At 33.2% G+C, this 21,757-nt stretch overlaps 1 protein-coding gene across 3 annotated transcripts in view; it reads left to right on the top strand.

Moving 5' to 3' along the window:
• Nucleotides 1–21,757, top strand: part of DPH6 (diphthamine biosynthesis 6) — a 181,932-nt gene that overhangs the window by 35,808 nt on the left and 124,367 nt on the right. Inside the window, exon 4 of one of the 3 annotated variants that reach the window (XM_059181108.1) lies at nt 920–1,105. The exons of the other annotated variants lie outside the window; for them this stretch is intronic. Within the exon in view, the coding sequence (XP_059037091.1) occupies nt 920–1,105 (186 nt within the window). Of the gene's footprint in view, nt 1–919; nt 1,106–21,757 lie in introns of those variants that run through there. 3 annotated transcript variants of the gene reach the window in all.

Here is a 21,757-nt window from a genome sequence, read left to right as displayed (position 1 = left end):
CACTAACTAAAAAATGTGGCTATCACTTTGGCAGCATTAAGAAATAATATTGGTTTTGAAGCAATGGGTATCCTATGTGCTGCCAGCAGCCCTTAAATTGGTTCAGCCTTTCTGACGTAATTTGGCAGATCTCATCAGATACAAAAAATAGACTCTCTTTACCAAGTATTTCCACTTTGGAAAATTTATTCTAAGGATATAAAGATGTATTCAAAGATTTAGAAGTGGCTGGCAAACTGAATCATGGTGTTAAATATATAGCATCAAAAATGAAGTTGCAGAAGTACATCTGTGTATGTTATTAAGAGAAGTGAATAGATTAGCAAATACCCTGAATGGTTATGATTATATTTTCATAAAAGTTATTTGTAGAATATATACATAGAAAAATAATCGAAGGACCTATTTTAGGTGCACATATATATGAAGTAATAAGAATGTTTGTATAATTTTTGCACATTTGAATTTTTAAATGTTTTCCCTCTAATGATCATATATTGTATTTGAAGCTTCTTTGTCCAAAATTTGGCCTCCATTTTAAAATGCACAGAATGGTGTAGAAGGAGAGGAAACCTGAGAATCAACAGGATGTCGCCATTCTCTAGGTTCTTTGCTGAAGATTCTTGAGGAGGCTCTTTTTCTTTCAGAGGTTATTCTTAAAAGCTGTGTTTGAGTTTTTTAGTTGTCTTTTGTTTTGTTTTGTTTTTCCCATGACAAATGCCTATCATTTTCTAAATGAGAAAGGCAATGTCCCAGTTAGGTGTGTGGAGTTCTTTTCATTCACTCTTAGCCCTGTCATGTTAATACTGAATAAGCAGAAAGCCTGACTGGTGGTGAAAGATGGTAAACCAGCCTGAGGGCTTTTTCTGGTCAGCCCTAAACTTCTGATTGCCACGTTTTCCTAATTTCCCATTTCCAGGGCATCACTAGAGTGACCTCGTCTGCTGAATATGATGCTCCGAATCTCCAAGATTTTCACATGCATTTGGAAGTGGGCAGGCAGGCAATTGTTTACAGGACTCCACATGAACTGTGCACTCACAGCAAGTTTGATAAACACACATTTCCTCCTTTTATCAGTGAGATTGCAGAATGTGAAGTATGAGTTTCCAGTTTTACTCATTCCCCTCAACCTTTTTCCTGTTTAAAAACTTAGACATACTAATTGGATGCTGATCTGTCCCTGTTTTTTAGTCCGTTTACTGATAGTTGACTGTTTATTCCAGTACTTACCTAGGCAAGGTTTGGCAGTTCTTTAAAAAAATAAACTTCCCATGTATTCAACTTAAAGAAGATTCATCCCAAGGAATGTAATGTGAGCACTAATTAACAGTAATGACTGCTAATCACTTTGCTTTTTATACTCCTTTAGGAGCACTGCTATTATCCAATGTAGTTAAGTAAAATGCTTGTATATGAATCAATAATGCTGCATCCTTTTAGCAGCTATTGCTCACAATCAAGCTTTGCATAAATTAGAGCTAACTAAAATTGATTTTAATATGCTGCATTCCTTTCTACAATAGTAAACTAAAACAGCTAGTTAAATACAGTGAATATTAAAGACATTACCTGATTTTCTTTTTTGCAGTCACACTTAAGATAGATGAAAAGCAATATTGCAAATTTTCTAACAGTTTATGACGTTTTCTCTTATATTTCTCCAAAACTGCATGTGACATACTCTTCATAGGCATAGTGACATTTTGATTTTGTTGAAAGCTTTTATCATATCAGTGAAAATCAATAGGCTTATGTTTAATTTTTCTGAATTTGTGCGTTTACTTCCTAGAGGATCTTACAGTTTCTTTAAATTATCTATATAGCCCATTTATATAAACTTGCTTTATAGGATTGTGCATTCAGTGTTCATTAAAAAGGGTTGTTTTATTATGTTTGGTGTGTTATTAGACTATTATAAAAGCTTTCTGTTTATTTACATGCATTCAATATACCTACAAACCACCTTGCCTCAGGAGGAGACTAAGCAAAACTCGTAAATTAATAATTTAAGGGAGCAATACTCAAGTAGCATTTTGGTTAACTTAGTAAGTTAAAGCCTTAGAATCAGTGCTGCCCACTTTAACAATCTTTACTTTTGACTTTTATTGGCTGAAAATAACTTGTTAAACTGAGGCTTTTGTCATAAAATGAAATCTACATACCATCTGAAGGCCCTTCCCCTTTTTTTGATTTATGAGTAGGTTGACATATTATTGAAGAATTTTTAACACTTTCACAGTTCTACACTTTGATTTCAGAGAAGGTGCTAATCTCTTTGGAGTTTGAGAGTAACAAAATGAGTTGTATACTGTTTTTCTAGGGAATCAGGGATTCTTTATTAGAGGCCTTAGTTTTATGATGGCACCTGTATTAATGTTGATTTATCTAATATGTGATGTGGTGATGTGATCTGATACGCATTAATGGAGTATTCTCCTTTCTCATTTTACATGTTATCTCTAGTTGCCTGCCTGGTCATGGTCTTACAGCTAATGTTAGTGTTTTTACAGAAGTTAAGCTATTAAAGACATTATTTTTAAATTACAAAAATAAAATAACTTTTCTTTCATTTTTGTATTGTTTGTAGTATCAGAAATCTAAATTGGTGAATAAGAAGTGGAAAACATTAGGTGGTAGTGTAATTAAAAGCTTTATATTTTATATACAAGTCTTATTGTAATACTTTGCAAACATGTATTAAAAAAAACCTTTGGCACTATACTTGATTGAATTTAGTTTCAAAGAATTGTAACAGGAATGATGTGAGAGAACAGAAAATGTATAGAAGTTCAATTGAATGTTACTCATATCTAATTATAATTTTGTATCCCAGTACTTTTACACAATAGCACGAAATGCATGTCTATGAGGAAAAACCTGCTTTTTCTATTTTGCTTTGAGTTTGCGTTCCTATGTGTGTAACAAAATTACGTTTAGAAACGGTGAAGATTTCAGTTTTGATCCTTTTTTTTTTTTCTTGCAGTGTGTTTACTCTCATGTAAGAGTGATTGATCTGTAGCTGTCATTTTACCCAAAGAGGGGACAAATGGAATTGGCCTTTTAGACAAAAAGTATGCAAACAGACTGCATTCTTTCTGTTGATAGAATTATGGAAGGATTGCATGAGGTGCCACATTCATTTTCCTATTGATTGTAAAAAGGATTCTGCAGTGGGCTCCTGTTTCCATTGGATAAGGAGGTGCTATGATTAGTTACCTTTCTCATGAAAGCACTACAAAAGGAAATGCAAAATGTGTGTGGTGCAGTGTTCTCAATTTGACAGTTGTTTTTGTTAATTTTTTTCCCCCATTGAAGTCCAGCCTATTTTAAAAAAACGTACATTTTGGTTTTATCCCTTATATTAAGCTTGGTAGATTTCCATGCTTTTGACCCTTTAAGAAATTATATGTTATAGACAGTTTTTCTAGGCTTCTATTGTAAAGCTTCAAAGCTGATGCAACAGTGCCCTCTGTAGTCTTTTAGGGAACAGTAGATACATGTAGATGATTTAGAATATTCAGGTAGGAAGCAGGATATTTAAATTTAATTTTTTCTCAGACAAGAGAGTCCTTTTTCCTAAGTAGACATTCTTGTTTTTCACTAGCGGCTTTACTTTAAACAAAGGGAACAAAGGACCATTCTGAGTTTTCATTTAGAATTATTGGCTACCTCTTGTTGTTACCCAGTGGTAAATCTCAAGTTTTATCAGACATTCATCAGAGTAATTTGAGATAGAAGGAATCTTACAAGCTGTACTGTCTCTTTATGAAATATCTTTTTGAAGTTGAGTTCCAATAGGAGTATTTTAAAAAATAATTTAGTTCCTTTGTCCTCATTTCTTCTATTTAATTAGAGCCTGAGTGGGCTGCCTAGAACTTAACTTTTACTTGTTCCTGAATTGGACAACCCAGGCTTTATACAGGACATTATTTAAATTCAAACCAAAGGAGTTACACAATGTCTAAAGTATTTGTCATTCATTAGCATTGATTTAAATTTTAGATTTGCCTTCCTTTCTTTATGGGTTACCTATTTGATTATATATATTGATAGCTAAATTTTTCATTGTAAACACAACTTTATGTGAAGTTATTAGATGATAATATAAGCAGGGTCATATTTAGCTGTGCGATTAGAAGTAAAAATATTCCACGGGCAAAGTTTATTTTGCTTCTGAAAGTGTTTTAGTAAAAAGAGCATGGGGCAAATCCTAGCTTCTCCATGGGTAGTCACTACGTAATGGTGAACACATTTCTAAATCTCTGAGCTTGCTTTCTTATCTGCAAAATGGGAGTAAAAATAGCTTATCTTTGAGGTTTTTGTGAGGAATTAGATATAATGTATATTTATTGGCCAAGTTATTATAAGTGCCCAAATGGTTACTTTGTTCCAAAAATCACAACGTGAAGGTAAATGGCTTTGTTTTTATACAAGGAAGTTTTAATAAAAACCTAGAACACATTTAATGTACTTTAGATTTTTCAAAAATTTTACTCCCGATGATTTATGTGAATCTGAAAGCTAACATGGCATTCCTTGGTAATGTGGACTGATAAAATGAGGTGCACATTAACTTTCAATTCTTTACAGACTTTATCCCCAAACTTCTTATAAGCCATGTTTATAAACTTTAGTGGAAATTTACCCACAAACCAATATTTGACAACATGTGAAAACAGATAATAAATGAAACTTGAGAAAAGAGTCTTTCATTTTTTTTTCCTCCCTTAATGTATCTGAGAAAACAGGATACTTTTCATTTGCCTGTGTTCTCAGTAGTAGTCTAGAGCCCTTCTTCATAGTTTCTAGGTAAGTGGATTTTGCTTTCTCAACCCAGTTACCAAAAAAGACATAAAAATAGATGAAAGTGGAGCTTTTCTGGTTGAAGTAGAGGTGGGGGCCTGAAGTTCTCTTTGAAGGAACAAAGTTTAAAAACCAGTTTACCATATACACATATGTGTGTGTACATATATGTTCTTTCTCTCTCTTTTGTGTAAAGGCTTTGTTCTTCTTTGGTTTGAATTCAGAGCAGCTAATTCTTTACCTGGCACATAAAAGATGCTCAATTAACATATGCCAAATACAGAATTTTTTTAATGTCAGGCCTTATTGATGTAGAAGATTTGAGATAACATATGTATTAAAATGCGCAATTTAGTGTGGCATTGTACTATTAGAGTACTTGTTTCTAAGCAAGCACATTTCAAGTGTAATTCACCAATTTGTTTTTTAGAAATCAGCATGTTGTGACTACAAATAATAATGGGAAATGAATAAAAAAATATTCAGAAGTTGTCTTCAAGATGATTAAAAGCTGTTGCATTCCTCTATGATGGATTTAGCTAAAGATTCAGACACTTCAAGTGACCTGATGATAAAAATAATCTTGCACAAAGAACTTGTGAATTGAATTTTCTAAACATTGAGTAAAGCATTATTTTTCTTGTAAAGTTCTTATTTGTGCTTCATATTAATTTTGAATCCTGAGTTTAATATTATAATAAATCATACTGTTTTTAGTATATTACTTGGGTTAAATTGGGAACTGTGAAAGTACCCTTTTTTTAAAAACATAAAGAAGGAACCAATGTTTTAAACTGATAGAATAAGACTGAACAAGCTTTTAATAAACCAAATATGGTAATTTAAAAAAAAAATAGTGACTAGTTGCAGTAAGAATCGTGTTTAAAATTAAATTCTGGTTTATAAGACTGACAAGATGCTGTCTACCAAAAAAAAAAAAAATGAATAAGCTATTTTTCTTTGCAGTGAAAGTACCAAATTAAGAATCTGCTTAATTAAAATAATGATAAATGTAGATTACATTACTGAATACAGTGAAATACAGCTGCTCTGTCTAGTGAGAGCCTGCATAATTTACTAAGACTGTACAAAGAAGCAATGGAGCAGCTACTGCAGACTGTTAGGGGAAATGTCCTGTTTATTCAACATACATTTCTTTTTTTAATTAAAATGTCAATGATAATTTTATAGCAGTCCTCCAAAGAAATCCTTTAAATTTCTTCAAGGTGGTAGAATATGAGATGAGATCTTGCTGCTGAATGAAACAGCTTAAACCCAAGAAAAAGTAACATTTTCTTATTTTCCTTAATTCAGCTTTCTTTTTTATGAGTTAATAATGAAGTATGTAATTACTATTTTAACATGAGTCTTGCATGAGAGAATCATGGCAAAATATTTGAATATACATTTTATTTATTAATCTTTTTGAGCCACAAGCAAGATTTGGGTAGAGCCATAAGTAGCATTGCTTACACATAAAGATAGAGGTTTGCATACTGTGGAATTCTCAGAGTGGGGCAGACAACTGGATGGTATTTCCTCCTCAACTCCATCACTGGTTTATAAGAAGGGATAATATATTGCATGTATCAGTGTCTGGAGACCAAAAAGGTTGAGAACCCCTGTTACACTGTATATTTTCATCTTTTATTTTAATGACGTCCAATGATACCTTTATAATTACGTATATTTAAGGAAATCAATATTGTGTGTAATAAGACATGGTTTTTTGCTTTTTGATTTTTTGGCTACAAGAGATAAGTGGGGATTCTGGAGTCAGACGTGTCTGTTCTAGGCTCTACCCCATGCTAGCTATATGACCTTGGTTTAGTTAACTTCTATACACGGTGACTTCCACATTTATAATGTTGTGGCTAACGATAGTACCTACATCATAGGATTGTCATGAGCATTTAATGGGATAATCCATGTAAAATAGATCATAAAGGAAGCCTCAATAAATGTTAACTATTACATAATAATAATAATCTTAACTAATGTTAATACTGTTGGTTATATTATCAATAATATTATACCAAGTCACTAGATAAAATATTTTTCTTACGTCATGGGAGCAGTGGAGCATTGCTCATACTTAACTAGTTTAATAAGATATTTTTATCTGTCATGGTTGCTCTGTTGATCTGGTTCTTAGAGAAGTTTCTTGCCCTTCTGTGAATTCAAGAATAGTATGGTAGAAATTCTCCTGCTCCTTATTTTGTCTTTAATTGTCTTTCCTCTTGGTCTTTCATGTATCAGTTGCTTTCACATTGGCAAATATCATGTCAAATTTTGTGCATTTTAATATGTTTGTTTTGGACTTTGCTTTAGCTGGATACCAACTGGAATTAATTGAATATTTTCCACAGTTCAGTTTTTCTATAGGGTCTTCCAGGGTCCTATCTACTAAAAACTTCTTAATGGGAAAGCCTTGTGGGCAGAAAACGGACACATCACCAACAATTTGAAAAGTTTATATAAGAAAACAGTATGAGGAGGAACTTTGTCAGATGATTTTATCCTGTATGCTTTTTTCTTTGAACTTCAATAAATTGACAAAATCTAGAAGTGCAAAGATAAAAAGTCACACACTATATAACCATTATTCATAATGTTTACTCATGCTGTATGAGTTGTAGAATGTTAATATACATTTTTTTCTCTTGGTTTGTTGAAGGCATTTTTCTAATTGCTGGAGATGTAGATGATTAAGGCACTGCGCCTGTCTCAAGGAGGGAGAAGGTTACTGCGGTGTATTCATCATGATTATTATTTGTGGTTCATTCTTTGCTCTTTGAAAAATATTCCATATACCTTGCATTGTACCTCTTTGTTCCATGACTTGGCATTCATCCTTCCTTGTCTGGCCATTGTTGCTGAGTTTGTCTAAGAATTCTATGGTATTTAAGGCTCAGGATTGCCCTATCTGGGTCTGTTTAAGAATTATACTTTTGATTCTTGATTTAGCTTATACTTTTGATTAATACCTTGAAATAATTTATCATTTATTCTTAGCCAATTCAGTGTTAACAGGCTCTGGGTTTCTTCCCTGTCCCGGTCCTCTCCAGTAGAGAGCAGATCATTACATATTAACATAGTTTTTTCGTGCTAACACCACCGAAGTGTGAAGTGTGATTTGATACTAAAAGTAAATCAGACTTTTAGAAATTGTGTTATGTTAGTCACCTACTGGGTATTTACCCCAAAGATACAGATGTAGTGAAAAGAAGGGCCATGTGTACCCCAACGTTTCATAGCAGCAATCTCCATAAAAGCCAAACTGTGGAAAGAACCAAAATGCCCTTCAACAGACGAATGGATAAATCAAACTTTCAACTCAGTGTATCCTGAGATCATTAATTAGACAGTATTTACTTTCTTATTTTAAATTAGTTGTTTTGAAAGCCAGTAACTGCCCCCTACCATTACTTAAAGAAGCATCTTCACATTTATTTCAGACATTCCTTAGGGCCATCATAGACTAGATTCTGTCAAAGCCTAGATAATATTATAAACTTCAATTTTAAGTTAGTATCAATGGTTCTTGTTTCAGATGGAGTTTTTAAGCATTTATACTTACACAGGAGTTCTGTCTTAATCTTTGAGTAGCCTGAATTTTCCTTCATGCTATTATGCATAGTTTCTTCTCAGACTGTTACTTGTGTATATTTTAGACAAAACAATGCTATATAATAGATAAGACTAATCTAGTTTGTGAAGAAACATGTTGATATTTTCTGCTTTGTGGTTAAAATCATTGCATTCAGTGAATTCTGTTTTATATAATGCCTTTTGTGTGGCTACTCTTTACCCCATGTTTTTATTGATTTGGAACTAGCAGATCCGTCAAGCAGTCTGAAATAGAAATGATTATGAAGCATTTACAACCAAGGAAGGTTAAGGGAAGATATAGTAAATTACAACTAACTTAATTAACAAACTAGCTAAAATATTATTTTATAAAAGATGTAGCTTGTGGGTTATACATGTTTTTGAGTATGTAATTTCATTATCTGCACAGTTTAAAGATGTATTTAACTCTGAAAAGAAAAAAGCAGTCTTTGTAGGTATCAACTTTGTAGAAAACAAAATGAGGATATATAAACTGTGTTTTGTTATGATTTGATAGTAACCCATTTCTTACATTTAACCAAAGATTTAGAATAATCCTCCTAAAATGGTTATATTTTACTTTCTGTAACTATTTGATGCTTTTGCATAGTGAAAATAACCCTGGCATTGATGATATCCCCTTTGCTTTTTTGTCTACTTATTAGATTCTAATAGATTTGACTTTTCTGCATTCTTTTATTTTACTTTCATTTGTCTTTATACTTAACTATCAGTGATTTTCATCTGTCTTCCACCTTTCAGGTAGTCCAGCCACTTCTTTCCTCTAGGACTAGGTTCTTAGTACTCCTCTTGCTGACACACACACTTTCTCTATTTAGCGGCATAGGTTTGCTGTAACTTTGAAGCGTTCTCACCCTTGTTCTTCATGCCTTGGTTTTTTGTTTTGTTTTGTTTTGTTTGTTAATCTAAATTACTCCTTAATATTCTTTGATACTTACAACTGTTTTTAAAATTAAGGAAAGGCAGGAGAGTATAAAAAATATGAATATCTTACTCAAAATTCAATCATTCAGAGTTAACGTTTTGACATATTTCCACACATATATATTTAACATACTGTCATAGATACACACATACACGTGTATAATCATTTGTGTATATAACTTTGTAGACTGCTTTCTTTTAACTTAAAATACCAGGAGCATTTTTTCATGCCATTAAAACCTCTTTATGAACATAATTTAATGACTACTTAATATTCCATCATGTAGCTGTATAATAATTCCTTAATGATTCCCTAATTTTGTAAATTAGGTTGAGTCTAATTTTTACTATAAATTATAGCACTTTGATGTGGGCACATCAATTATTGTCTACATTTAAAAATACTAATTTCTTAGGACAGATTTCTAGATGTATAATTAATGGATCAAAGTATATGATTATTTCTAAGACCATTGATACATATTGCCTACTTGATTTCCATAAATAATATAACTATTTATGCATGCATTATTTATATTTTGAAATTCTAAGTCTTTGTTTAATGTATCTGAAACCTCAACTTGGAATTCTATTTTTACAGTTCCTGGCATGTGGTGAATACAAGCTGGGAGTAGCATTCTGCCCATCTTTGACTGCGTTTTACTCTTGGAGCAAAACCAAAGAGATATGTGTTAGGGCAGCTCAGTCACATAATGCAAGGCATAGGGTGATTTCCACCCCCCCATATTGTGAGAAGTCATTTTCCAGTGTTTTAATGGGATTACATTCAAAAGATCAGTTACAAAGTGGGCTGAGTTTTAGTATATTGTATATTGATAATGTGCCAAGTGGATGAACACAGATAAAGACATAGTAACATGTATGTTATTTTTTTTAAGTTCCAGATATAATGTTAATTATAACTCTTTTTTTTTGACAGGCTCTATTTTCTGACTAGCCATACTATAGTCTCTGGCTATCAGCTGGTTTATTTTCTATTGGCATCATTAAGTTTGGCAGTATTTAGAAATTATTTCTAATTTTTTCATTAAATAAATGCTGATAGACTATTGGATTAATCATAGATTAATCATTTGGGGTATATATATTTAATATCAAGCATAACATTTTAGGCATATTTCACACTCTATAAATTATTATTGCAGGTATAAGCCATTACTTTATATTCACTAAATATCCCATAGAAAATCTCTTATGCTTCTTTTTTTTTTTTTTAAAGATTTTTTTTAATTTCTTTGACAGAGATCACAAGTAGGCAGAGAAGCAGGCAGAGAAAGAGAGAGAGGAGGAAGCAGATTCCCTGCTGAGCAGAGAGCTCAATGCAGGGCTCTATCCCAGGATCCTGGGATCATGACCTGAGCTGAAGGCAGAGGCTTTAACGCACTGAGCCACCCAGGCGCCCCTTATGCTTCCTTTTTTTAAAAATGAATTTATATTATTCATGTTGGCTGTTTTTATTATGTCATTAAAAACAAAACCACAGTGCAATTTTGGATTTAGTAGACTTAGTATAATAACTAATAACAATAGTACTTTAATAATAGTAAGTTCATTTGTAAGTATTAAATAGGTAATGTTAGGGCGCCTGGGTGGCTCAGTGGGTTAAGCCGCTGCCTTCGGCCCAGGACATGATCTCAGGGTCCTGGGATCGAGTCCTGCATCAGGCTCTCTGCTCAGCAGGGAGCCTGCTTCCCTTCCTCTCTCTCTCTGCCTGCCTCTCTGCCTACTTGTGATCTCTGTCAAATAAATAAATAAAATCTTAAAAATAATTAATACATAGGTAATGTTGATTTTATGGTAATTATAACTAAATGATTATTTAGACTTTGGAAAAAGAATCTTAGATCATCTTTTTAGTATTGTAACTACCTTTTGCTATTGGTCTCTTTGCTTTCTCAGAACTAATTCTTGCTGTGTTTTCTTGTATTGTTGTTCAGTTAGTATTAGGGGATACTGGCTTCTGTGACATACTCTGTTTATGTTATACTTATTTCTTGGTAATTTCTTGTTGGTGATGTGACCCGCATTCCAGCACACTGGCTTGGGCTTGTATGTATAAGAGGGCGCATGTGGGAATGTTTTTGAGGGGGTTATTGCTGCTTCTCTCCAAAATGAAGTTTTCACTTCATTTCTTCTCTTTTCAGGCTCTAAGCATATCTACCTCTATGCACTGTGTGTACTTTGTAGTTCCATTCTCTTCTGATTCTTTTTCCTGTCACTTTCATTCTTTTTCCTCCCCGTCTTCCTCTCTCATCTGTTACATGCATTTGGGCATGTAACATATACATGAATTTTCAAGTGTTGAAAATAAAGATTGCAGGGTCTAGACCTAATTCAGTTGCTGAAGTTTTACTTACATTTTCTCCCTGTTTTCTCTTTCATTATTTAAATTGTGGTCATCTGTAACATTTAATTGTTTTTATGAGTACAAGCTGTTCTGCCCTTAACTGCTTTATGTCTCTCAATGAAGAATAAATGGTGCAACTAGAGCAAAGTTTAGACCAGAGCTTATGAAACATCAATATGTAGATGAGTCATCTGGGCATCTTATTAAACATTCAGGTTCTGATTCAGTTGGTCTGGGTGGAGCCTGGCATTCTTCTTACACGTGCCTCGGTGATGCCAGTTCTGCTGGTCTGAGGCCCTGCTGTGGGTAGTGAGGTTTTAGAGTTTGGTTCCCTTCTAACTGAAAGTATCATTGATTTAGAAAGAAATATTTGAATTAAAGGTCAGTTTGTTCATACATTGTCTATAAGAGTCTAATATCTACAAAGATGAGGGCATACATTTTCTTTTAAAATGTAAATTTGCCATGTTTATACAGTTATCTAATGTAGGCAGTTGTAGAGCCTGGTGATTTAAATGATCTGTGAGTCTTGGATATTCTGTGATGGCCTCATGTACAACTGCCCTGATTTAGTTTGCTCCTTAGTGCAGACTAATGATGATGTGTCTTGGGGTTTATTTTGGTGATGAGATTTAATAGTGTATCATCTCCCATTGAAAAACTTTTCTTGTGCAGGTTTCAGGAGTGAGGGTGAGAGGTGGGAATTGGAAACAGGATGGAGGCACCAGCGTAAAGGATAATTGGGTTACAGCAGAGAAATGCTTTGTTCTTTCTCATCCCTATGGGTAGCACTAGGAGGATCATGGACAGCTGGATTAAAATGAATTACCTGTTGAAAGTGAGAAAATCACCCAATACATACACAGGAGTTGTTCCCATTATGCTTTATGTTTCATGTCTTTTAAAGAGACCCACACAATTTCCTGTACAAAAATGGACAGTTTCTGGCAATAAGGACATATCAGAACCTGCAATAGAGTGACTAGAAGATGGGCTGATTTTAGAAGGGAAATGCTATGGCCAGCTTCTGCAAGTTGGTCCATTATTTGCAATCCATTAGTCACCATCAAATCACCTGCATCTTTAAAGTGGGTAATTGTAAAGTGTCTTGATTTATAACATTGTTGAGGAAAAATGATCAAATTATCTAATGTAGTTGGTTCCTGAGGTGGCTGAAGCCACGTAGTCTGTTATAAACCCAAAGAAAGAAATGTGGGAAGCCTTTCCTTTGCCAATAAGCTCTGCGCTTGAAAATTAATTATATTTTAATTTATGACCAAAAAAAAATTTCATCTAGCATGGATTTTGCTTTTTCAAACTGTTTGAACCATTATTTTAGAACTAGCTACAACATTTAAGTTATATTTCCAATCTTACTTGTCGATGTACTTTCAATGAATATAGATTGCTCCTTCTTTAGGCAGCCTACATTTAAAAAGCTTATGTTTTGCCATAATACAGTAGAATTATTTGTGGTAATGTTACAAGTCTCTAAACTGCATGAACATTATCCTGCTGTTTTATTGTTTTATAATGTAAAAGTAAATGCAAGCATTAAGAAATGTGCAGTGCTGTCAGGCTCCTTTAGGATTTAAGAAAATTGCCCCAACTATTGAAGAACTGAAAATAATCTTTCAGGTCGCAAAGAGCAGTTGTTATAATATTGCCTAACATTTTGCTTTCTTTTTACTTTAACCATGGTGGTGATTTGAGTCAAATGCTAGAAGAAACTCAGATTTTATTTGACTCAACAAACTGCTATTGCTTTGTAAGAATTACATATAAAACATCATGGTTAAAAAATAGGAATAAAATGGAGGACTCATTCTTATTAACTTTGCATAAGCCTAAACCATAAATCTGTTTCTTGCAATGCTAAAAATTTTGCAGCTCAACTTCTTGATCCAATTTATAAATTTGATTAAATAGGCATAAGCAGTATATGTTAATCACAAAACTGAAATTATGTTGCCCTGCAAGCTCTTCATAAAAATGAAAGAAACATACAAACAAAAATCTTAAAGCCATACCTTCCAGAAAAGTTCTCATGAAGCATTTTGGATTTTTAAGATGTAAGGAAGGAGGTATTCCTTATGGTTTTAGCCTTTTTCCTATCTGTTTTAAAATATTTCCATTTAAATGCAGATTTTGATTTTCCATCTGGGACTAGGTAGAAGCCATTCTATTACACTACTAAAAGAATAATCCACTTTAACACAACATTTCTCCCTAAAGGGATGGTCTTTTCTAGTCATAAGGTATTATTTTTCTCAGAATGATATTAACATTCATGATGTAGCGATTTTATCTTGATTTGAAAGATGTTTTGTTCTGGCAGTAAAAGGGATTAGGAGAATGTCCTTTGTATCCTGTTGCTAAAAAAAAATAGCCTTACCTTGCTTAAGATTAGGTATTCGTAATTTTCGAAGAGTTTTGGGGTGGGTGTATGATTTATATTTTTATAACAGTAAAATCTTTAAACCCAGCAAGATGGAAAGGACCAGATTCATTTAATCAAATTCTTAAACATTGGGTGGTACAAATATATATTTGTAACAAATCAAGTAGCATGTTTGAAAATTTCTGAATGTGATATAACATTTTTTTTTTTGCTTTCATTTTCTTTTGCCTTGTAAAGAAACCTTTTGGGTTCATAAAAAAAGTGTTAGAGCAACTAGTTACTGCATTCAGTGTCATAAATATGTTGATTTTGTCTCACCTTCTAAATTTATTAAAACTTTTAGATAAAGAGGGATTACATTAATTAAATGGAATGTCTCAGAAGAAGAAAGGCTCTATAGGCCTCTCTACTATTTGTTGGGCAAAGTCTTAGTGTGCAGAATGTAGCTATCCAGGGCTTAAAGCACGTTGGGACCCTGTGTAGGTTGTCAGCGCCATGCCCCTAGGCACACTGTCATTCAGCCGGCAGATTAATTAACCAGAGGCTGCAGAGGCTCGTGCTTTGAGTCAGCCCATTCTTGAGGCAGATAATGCAAGGTTTTTAAGACCTTGAACATTTAAAAGTTTTTTTCTTTCACAGAATCAGAGTGTATAGTGACACTTACTCTAAGGAATCTCCGAATATATACATACAATATACATAGGTAGATAGATATTTTTCCCTTAGCATGTGTGAGTGATTTTAATGGATTAAAAAATTTAAAATCCAGCCACAGTATGACATGTATAAAACCCTAAAGAGAGAATTTTTCTGATAGCAGGGTACATTCTTAAGATTTCTTAATTAATGATTAAGTTACTTTGAGTAGTGGGCTCTTATTTATGATTAAGACTTCAGAGATTTCAACAGAGTCAACTAAAAAAATACATTTTTATATCTGATCGTAAACTGTGCTCATTCAAATTTTCATTAGGATCACGTTTTATCTTCAACAAGAACATTTCCATTCATACTTGCATAGAAATATTTCAAGATGAAGATTTTTACACTATACTGTTTTGTTTAAGCGACAGTTTTAACTTTTATCATATCTTAGCTCTATATTACATTCATCCTTAGGAATGAACACTTTAAATTTGGTTTGGTGGGATTTTTTTTTAGTTTAGCTTATTTTATAATTATATTAGACATTATTGATAACTTATGGATAAAATATTAACTATTTTCTAAATATAGAGCAAGGTCTGTGTTGATCAGATGTTTTATTTGTGCCTTAAAATGAGGAAAGAATAAGGACATAGCTAAATGCAAAGAAGGCATGTTTTCATTTTAATTTTTTTAACAGTGTAGATACAACTCCCTCCCCCGACCCCCACTCTTTTTTCTGTGACACTGTCAATTTGTTAGCGTTCTCACTGGAATTTATTTTGTTGTAGTAAATAAAAGACAAGTCATTATTAAACAGATTTTGCTGTTAATTCAATGTATGATTACCCTTTGCCATAGGTGCTTTTAAGGGCTTTTATCCAAAATAAAATTCATTAAAAATGCAATTAAAAAAATCTATTGTTAATGACTTCTTGAGTGACTGGCTCATAATTGGCTCATTACAATAAAAAAGCAACTGTTTAAAAATCCTGACAATGAGATACAGTACAGACTGAACAATTCATTGTAAGACCCTCTGTGATTACAGGATCCTGAAGGTGAAGCAGAGAAGCATGCAAATCTGAGACTCCAGCACAACTTTCTCTTTTACACCAGTACAGTGAGCTCAGGTCATGACCTAGCATGGGCTGTCGAAGTAGGAGCCCCTCTTATTTACAGTGTCCCACACTGAAGAATAAACTTAGGTAATATATTCCACTTTAATGCTAGCACTCAGACTCCTCTTTGTTTCCCTTCCCCAGAAATCTTTTCAGTTGACTTAGATTACAAAGTTGTAATCAGGAAATCTTTAGTTCTGTTGGGGCTAAACTAACAAAGACAATATTGTCATACAAGCCATCATTATTATCTGCCCTTTTGTTAATGCAGGGAAGCATGTAAATAGCTCTTTTTCAGCTCCAGAATTTTTATTTAAGCATTCCTAGGGATTTGTTTGTGTTCTAGTATTTTGGTGATTTAATATTTGTGTTAAATTATTTTTAATTAATTAATTTTAATTCATTGTATTTTTAGGCCATCGATCTTAAGTAAGATAAAAATATAAATCTGGTGATGTAGGAGGAAAAGTAAATTGTGCACAATAAGGTTTTTCTTGACAAATCAAAGTTTTATTTCTCTTTTGTGTCTTGGACTTGCCATACTATGGTTTTAATAATGAACTTTGCTGTGTTGAACGTCAGCTGTTCTCTGTAAAGTATAAAATCTTAAGATTCTGACAAGTGTAAATAAGAATGGTTAATAGATTTCTGTTCAGAGTCCCACCTATAAGGCAAAAATCCTAAATTCCAGCAGTAGTTTAAAGAGTGTTCTTTAATGAGCCCTATATTTCCAAAATGCTTTTCCTGTTTAAGGCTAGAAAAACAGTAAAAGTTTAAAGACTGATCACTCCTGCTTTTGTTTAGTCTACAGCTGCAATATTAATGTTGCCTTTGTGTTCTGGTGAGTGACTTAGGTGTAATTTTTCATTATATGTATTAAAAGTTGAATTATTTTGAACTCTGAACTTAGACCAGCCCATATGTGAACCCCAGCGTATAAACAACACAGTAACTTTAGGATCAAAATCACTCAATACCACTCATATTATTAAATGCAATCAAAGAATGTTGATACTAGAATTTAATATAAATTAGGAAAATACTGTCAGTGAAATATTCATCAGTTTTTAAAGAAATAAGACATATTTAATCAACTTCATTGTAGCGTAGATAACCAAACTGCTTGGGTATTTCATCATTACTCTACTCTGTGCTACTCTGAATTCTTCTCATCACCTTATTTTGTACTCTTCACTTTTTTTGTTTGTTTGTTTGTTTCTTAGAATTAGGAGGAAATGCTTGCAGTGCAAACAACCATTTAAAGCATGGTGGAGGGCACCTGGGTGGCTCAGTCAGTTAATTGGCTGCCTTTGGCTCAGGTCATAATCCTGAGTCCTGGGATCAAGCCCCACATCAGGCTCCCTGTTCAGCAGGGAGTCTCCCCCTGCTCATGCTGTTCTCTCTCAGATAAATAAATAAAATCTTGAAAAAAAAAAAAGTAGTGGGAAATCATATTGCTTTATGGTTGAATTTTTCTTTAAAGATTTACTTTATGCAACAGTTTTAACTTTTTCTACTTCTATTTACTTCTATTCTTATAAGTAAAACTTAAGAGGAGTGTGTTTCCCACACTTGAGGCTCAGAGAGACAGTGTTGGTCCACCTCACATTTGTATTTAGTCAGGCATGTAAGCTGATGTTGTTGTGATTTATAAATATGATTTAATAAACCATTTGGTAAATGCCATGACTGTGTCATACCAGAGCCAAAATATTTTATACATCAGGGAATCAGTGTAGTGGGGAAACTATTGAGTCTTAAACTTCACTTAACACTTTGCTGTTTAGTTCATGGGGATATTTTGTAGAACTTATAATTTGATGGCTGTTCATTATCAAGTCTTGTGACTTAGAGATAGGCCTAACATTTATGGTTTCTCTCTGTTTTCATGTATTTTATTATTTACTTCAAGATCACTGTGTAGATGGTAGAGTTCTTTGCTCAGTGGCACTTCAAGAAAAAGAATCTGTACTTGTATTAATATTTAAACAAAAATATGCTCTGTGTGTTGCTAAGTTTTTAGGCATTTCTTGGGCAAATAATGATTAATTAAGATTATGATGTTTCCTATGATGTATTAATTTATCTTCCCATGTCCAGGGCACATTGATTTTGAATATTAAAAAAGCGCTTCATCTATTCATTCATCATATGTGTTCTGAGTGACTGCTCTTGTTCTGGGTACTGAATGCAAATATAAGTAAGAGAATGTCCTAACTCTCTAAGAGCTCATAGTCTAGATTATTAATGACAATATAATCTTATATTGTGATAATAGAGTTACAACTTTTTTTTTTTTTTTTTTTTAAACAAATATTCTGGGAACATAGAGGTAGGAGACAGAGATTAGCTTTTAGCTGGGGAAGAGGGAAATGGGCAATTGGGATAATACAGATGAGTAATGATTCATAAAGAGGAGAAGATTAAAAATGATTTTCCAAACTGAGAGAACATTATGTGTGGAGCGTGGGATACAACAAAGTATGGCACACACTTCTCAAAGTTTAGTGACTGGAGGATATGTAAAGGAATGGTAGGAACAGGAGTAAGAAGGTAATTTGGGAACAGATTATGATGAACCTTGTGTGCCTTCCTGAAGAATTTGTAGACCCCATTCTGTAGCTCATGGAGAGTCATTGAGTTTGTTAAGTAGCAAAGTGGATAGAGTTGTATTTTGTAGTAGGGTAGAGGAAGCATAGGGAGAAGAGAGATGGAGGCTAGGTCTTTCAGATATATTGAAATTAAGGTATCTTAAAATAGGAAGTAGAAAAAATAAATAGGGAGAAATAAAGACTAGATAAGCTGATAGTAGTGATCATTAGTGTATAATTAATGATCAAGATACTGAGAGTAAACATGGGGATTAGGTGTTGCATAGTGAGAAAGAACATGGGCTCAGATGCCTAGTTTCCCAGCTGCCACTTTCTAGCTATGTGACTTTGGGCAAGTTACTTTACCTTGCTGTGCCTCAGTTTCTTCCTTCATAAAATAAGGATAAAAATTGTCTATCTTATGGAGTGTCTGGCTGGCTTAGTTGGTAAGCATGGGACTCTTGATCTTGGGGTTGTGAGTTCGAGCCCCACATTGGGTATAGAGATCATTTAAATAAGTACACTTAAAAACAAAATTGACTACCTTACAGAGTTGCTGTGAGGATTGAATGAGTTAATATAGAGTCTCTTATTATTATTGTTACATGCTGTTATTTAGGGTTTAGAATAGGTGTTTTGTTTCCCCCCCTGTGAAGTATTCTGTTAAGGAGGCAGAAATGGCTGATCAATAGAAAGAAAGAGTATTGTAAGATGAGAGAGATTGGGTTGTGTTTATCAATTAAGAAAAAGTAGCAATAGAAAAGTTACTCAAGGTACAAATGATTGAATAAGATATGGAAATGATTGTTAGCAGAGCACAGGTTGGTAGGTTAGCTCTGGATAGAAGAATACAGATATATTTAGAAACCAGAAATGGAATAAAAAGGACTATCCATCCAGCAGCTGCTATTTTTCTCTGTGATCTTAGAGGCAAGACCATCTCCCTCAGATGGGTAGAGATGATGGAAGTAATTAAGGGATTTGAGGAGAATTTTAAATATTTGGAATAATCTCTTAGGAGAAAGGAAAAGGGGACTGAGGATTGCCAAACTGCCAAGAGCCCGTGTGTGGTTGAAAACCAGAAATTTGAAAAGGAGATGACAATCTTTCAAGTTTAATTTCAGTTAAATTGAAAGAAAATTAAGGATATTTGTTAGGAAGATCTCTCTTTTAGGAAGTTACTTATATCAAGATAAGTAATAAATGTATTTTATTATGGAATATATAAATAAAGCATTTCAAAAATTATTGCAGACAACTGTTAAGTAAAATTTCTATGAGAATCACCTTCCATATTTCAGAGGGGAGAATGCAGCATTACTATGCATTTAAACAAATATGGCTGCTCAAAGATAATATTTTCTGGGCGACAAACAACAGATGATTCAGTCATTCTATGATGGTCTTTTAATATATCAGTGATGAAAGAATCATATGCCAGAAAACAATTTATAGAGTCAAACGAATAGTCCTCCCACCTTAGAATTAATAATGAGACTAATAGACATAGGTGCCTAGACTGCCCATTTAAATTGAATTAAAAGCAGAATGAGACATTCACAAATAAGTTAAATAAATGTCTTCATAACAACATAGTGTTGCAGTTTTTCTATATTAGGTAAGTTGCTTCAAGAGTTATTTCATTAGCTTTTTTCCAAATGCTCCTTTTTAAGTGTTTATCCTGTATTTTATTTATTAAACAGTGTTCCCATTTTTTAGCATGGAGAATTACCTTTAGAATACTTTAACTTAGTATACATTAATTTATATTACAAAGGATTATTAAATACCCCAATGTCAACTACTTGACATCTTTTTTTTTTTAATATTTTATTTTTCTGACAGAGAGATCACAAGTAAGCAGAGAGGCAGGCAGAGAGAGAGAGGGAAGCAGGCTCGCCCTGAGCAGAGAGCTGGATGTGGGGCTCGATCCCAGGACCCTGGGATCATGACCTGAGCCAATGGCAGAGGCTTAACCCACTGAGCCACCCAGGTGCCCCTTAATATCTTTTTAACTTGTGAGAAACTGAGTACTTATAGTTTGGATTCATAAATAGAAAACAATCAAAACTCTGAATGGGATATTATTTGTCAATAATAGAGGAAGAGTGATTGGAAATAGAAATGCAGGGACTCTGATGATAGTTTATTTTATTTCCTCTCTGGTAACTATCCCAAATCTCATTTAATGCTTAACTTTTTTTCTTTTTTAACTTTTGATTGACAAAAATTTCAAGCATGTATAAAAGTAGAGAGAATAGCATTATGAATCCCCATGTAGCTGACTCCACCTTCAATAATTTTCAACACAGAATGCTTCACTTAATGCATACAGATTCCTGAGATGTCTTGGTGCCATATGATAATTAACTATATCTTAATTTTAAACATAGAAAAACCCATAGTAGCATCTAAAATTAAACATAAATTTGCCTAAACAGGTTTTGAAGAAACTCTCCCCCCATCCCCAATACTGTTAAGCGAGCATTTTAAAGCCATTGTTTTTATTGTTTTCCAGTTAGGGCCATTAAGGCACCATAATTCTAGGTTATTTATTAAATGAGAGATTGAAGTCAAGTCAAGAATATCTACTAACTACATGAGAAGAATTGAACTTATTTTGGGAATGCTAAACTTGGATTAGTTAAGGTCTATCTTGAGAACATCTTTGACCCACTGAATAGTCCTTGTTACCCTGCTTAGAAAAACTCGAGAGAACCTTTTTAAAATGCAGTCACCCTTAAAAGTATAGGCACAAAATTTAAATCAGAATGGCTTTCTACTTTTTCTCCAGAAGATAAATGTAATAATTTGGGTTTCTAAAGTTTCTTAATGAAGGAACAAAAATATTAGAATTTTATTTTATGGTTTATTTTTCAGGAACACATTTCACTGTATTTATTTGAAAACAACAACAAAAAAAAACAGCTGGGTTAACTTTCCAGAAAAGTAATATGCAACTAATTTTTCTATGTTTTTCATCTTTTCTGTGAAACATGATGAAGGTTCCTGGAAAAAGTTACAGTTGTCAGAAATTGACCCATGTCAGCAGTTTTAGAGAACTAATTGAGTTTTTCACTGAGCTAAACATTAATGCAAACAGGAAGGCTGCTCTGGCATTCATGAGCATCACTTTGCTCAAAAGTAAAGAAACATGATATTAACGAGGGGCATAGTTTTCAACAGAACCTAATATAAATATGAGAGGAAGCTTCTAGTGTTTTTCCTTATCCTAGGTTATTATTACTACTGATAATTATGAAGTTAG

This window comes from Mustela lutreola, chromosome 7 (genome assembly GCF_030435805.1).
Source record: "Mustela lutreola isolate mMusLut2 chromosome 7, mMusLut2.pri, whole genome shotgun sequence".
Taxonomy (NCBI): domain Eukaryota; kingdom Metazoa; phylum Chordata; class Mammalia; order Carnivora; family Mustelidae; genus Mustela; species Mustela lutreola.
This window is presented reverse-complemented; position numbering and strand designations above follow the sequence as displayed.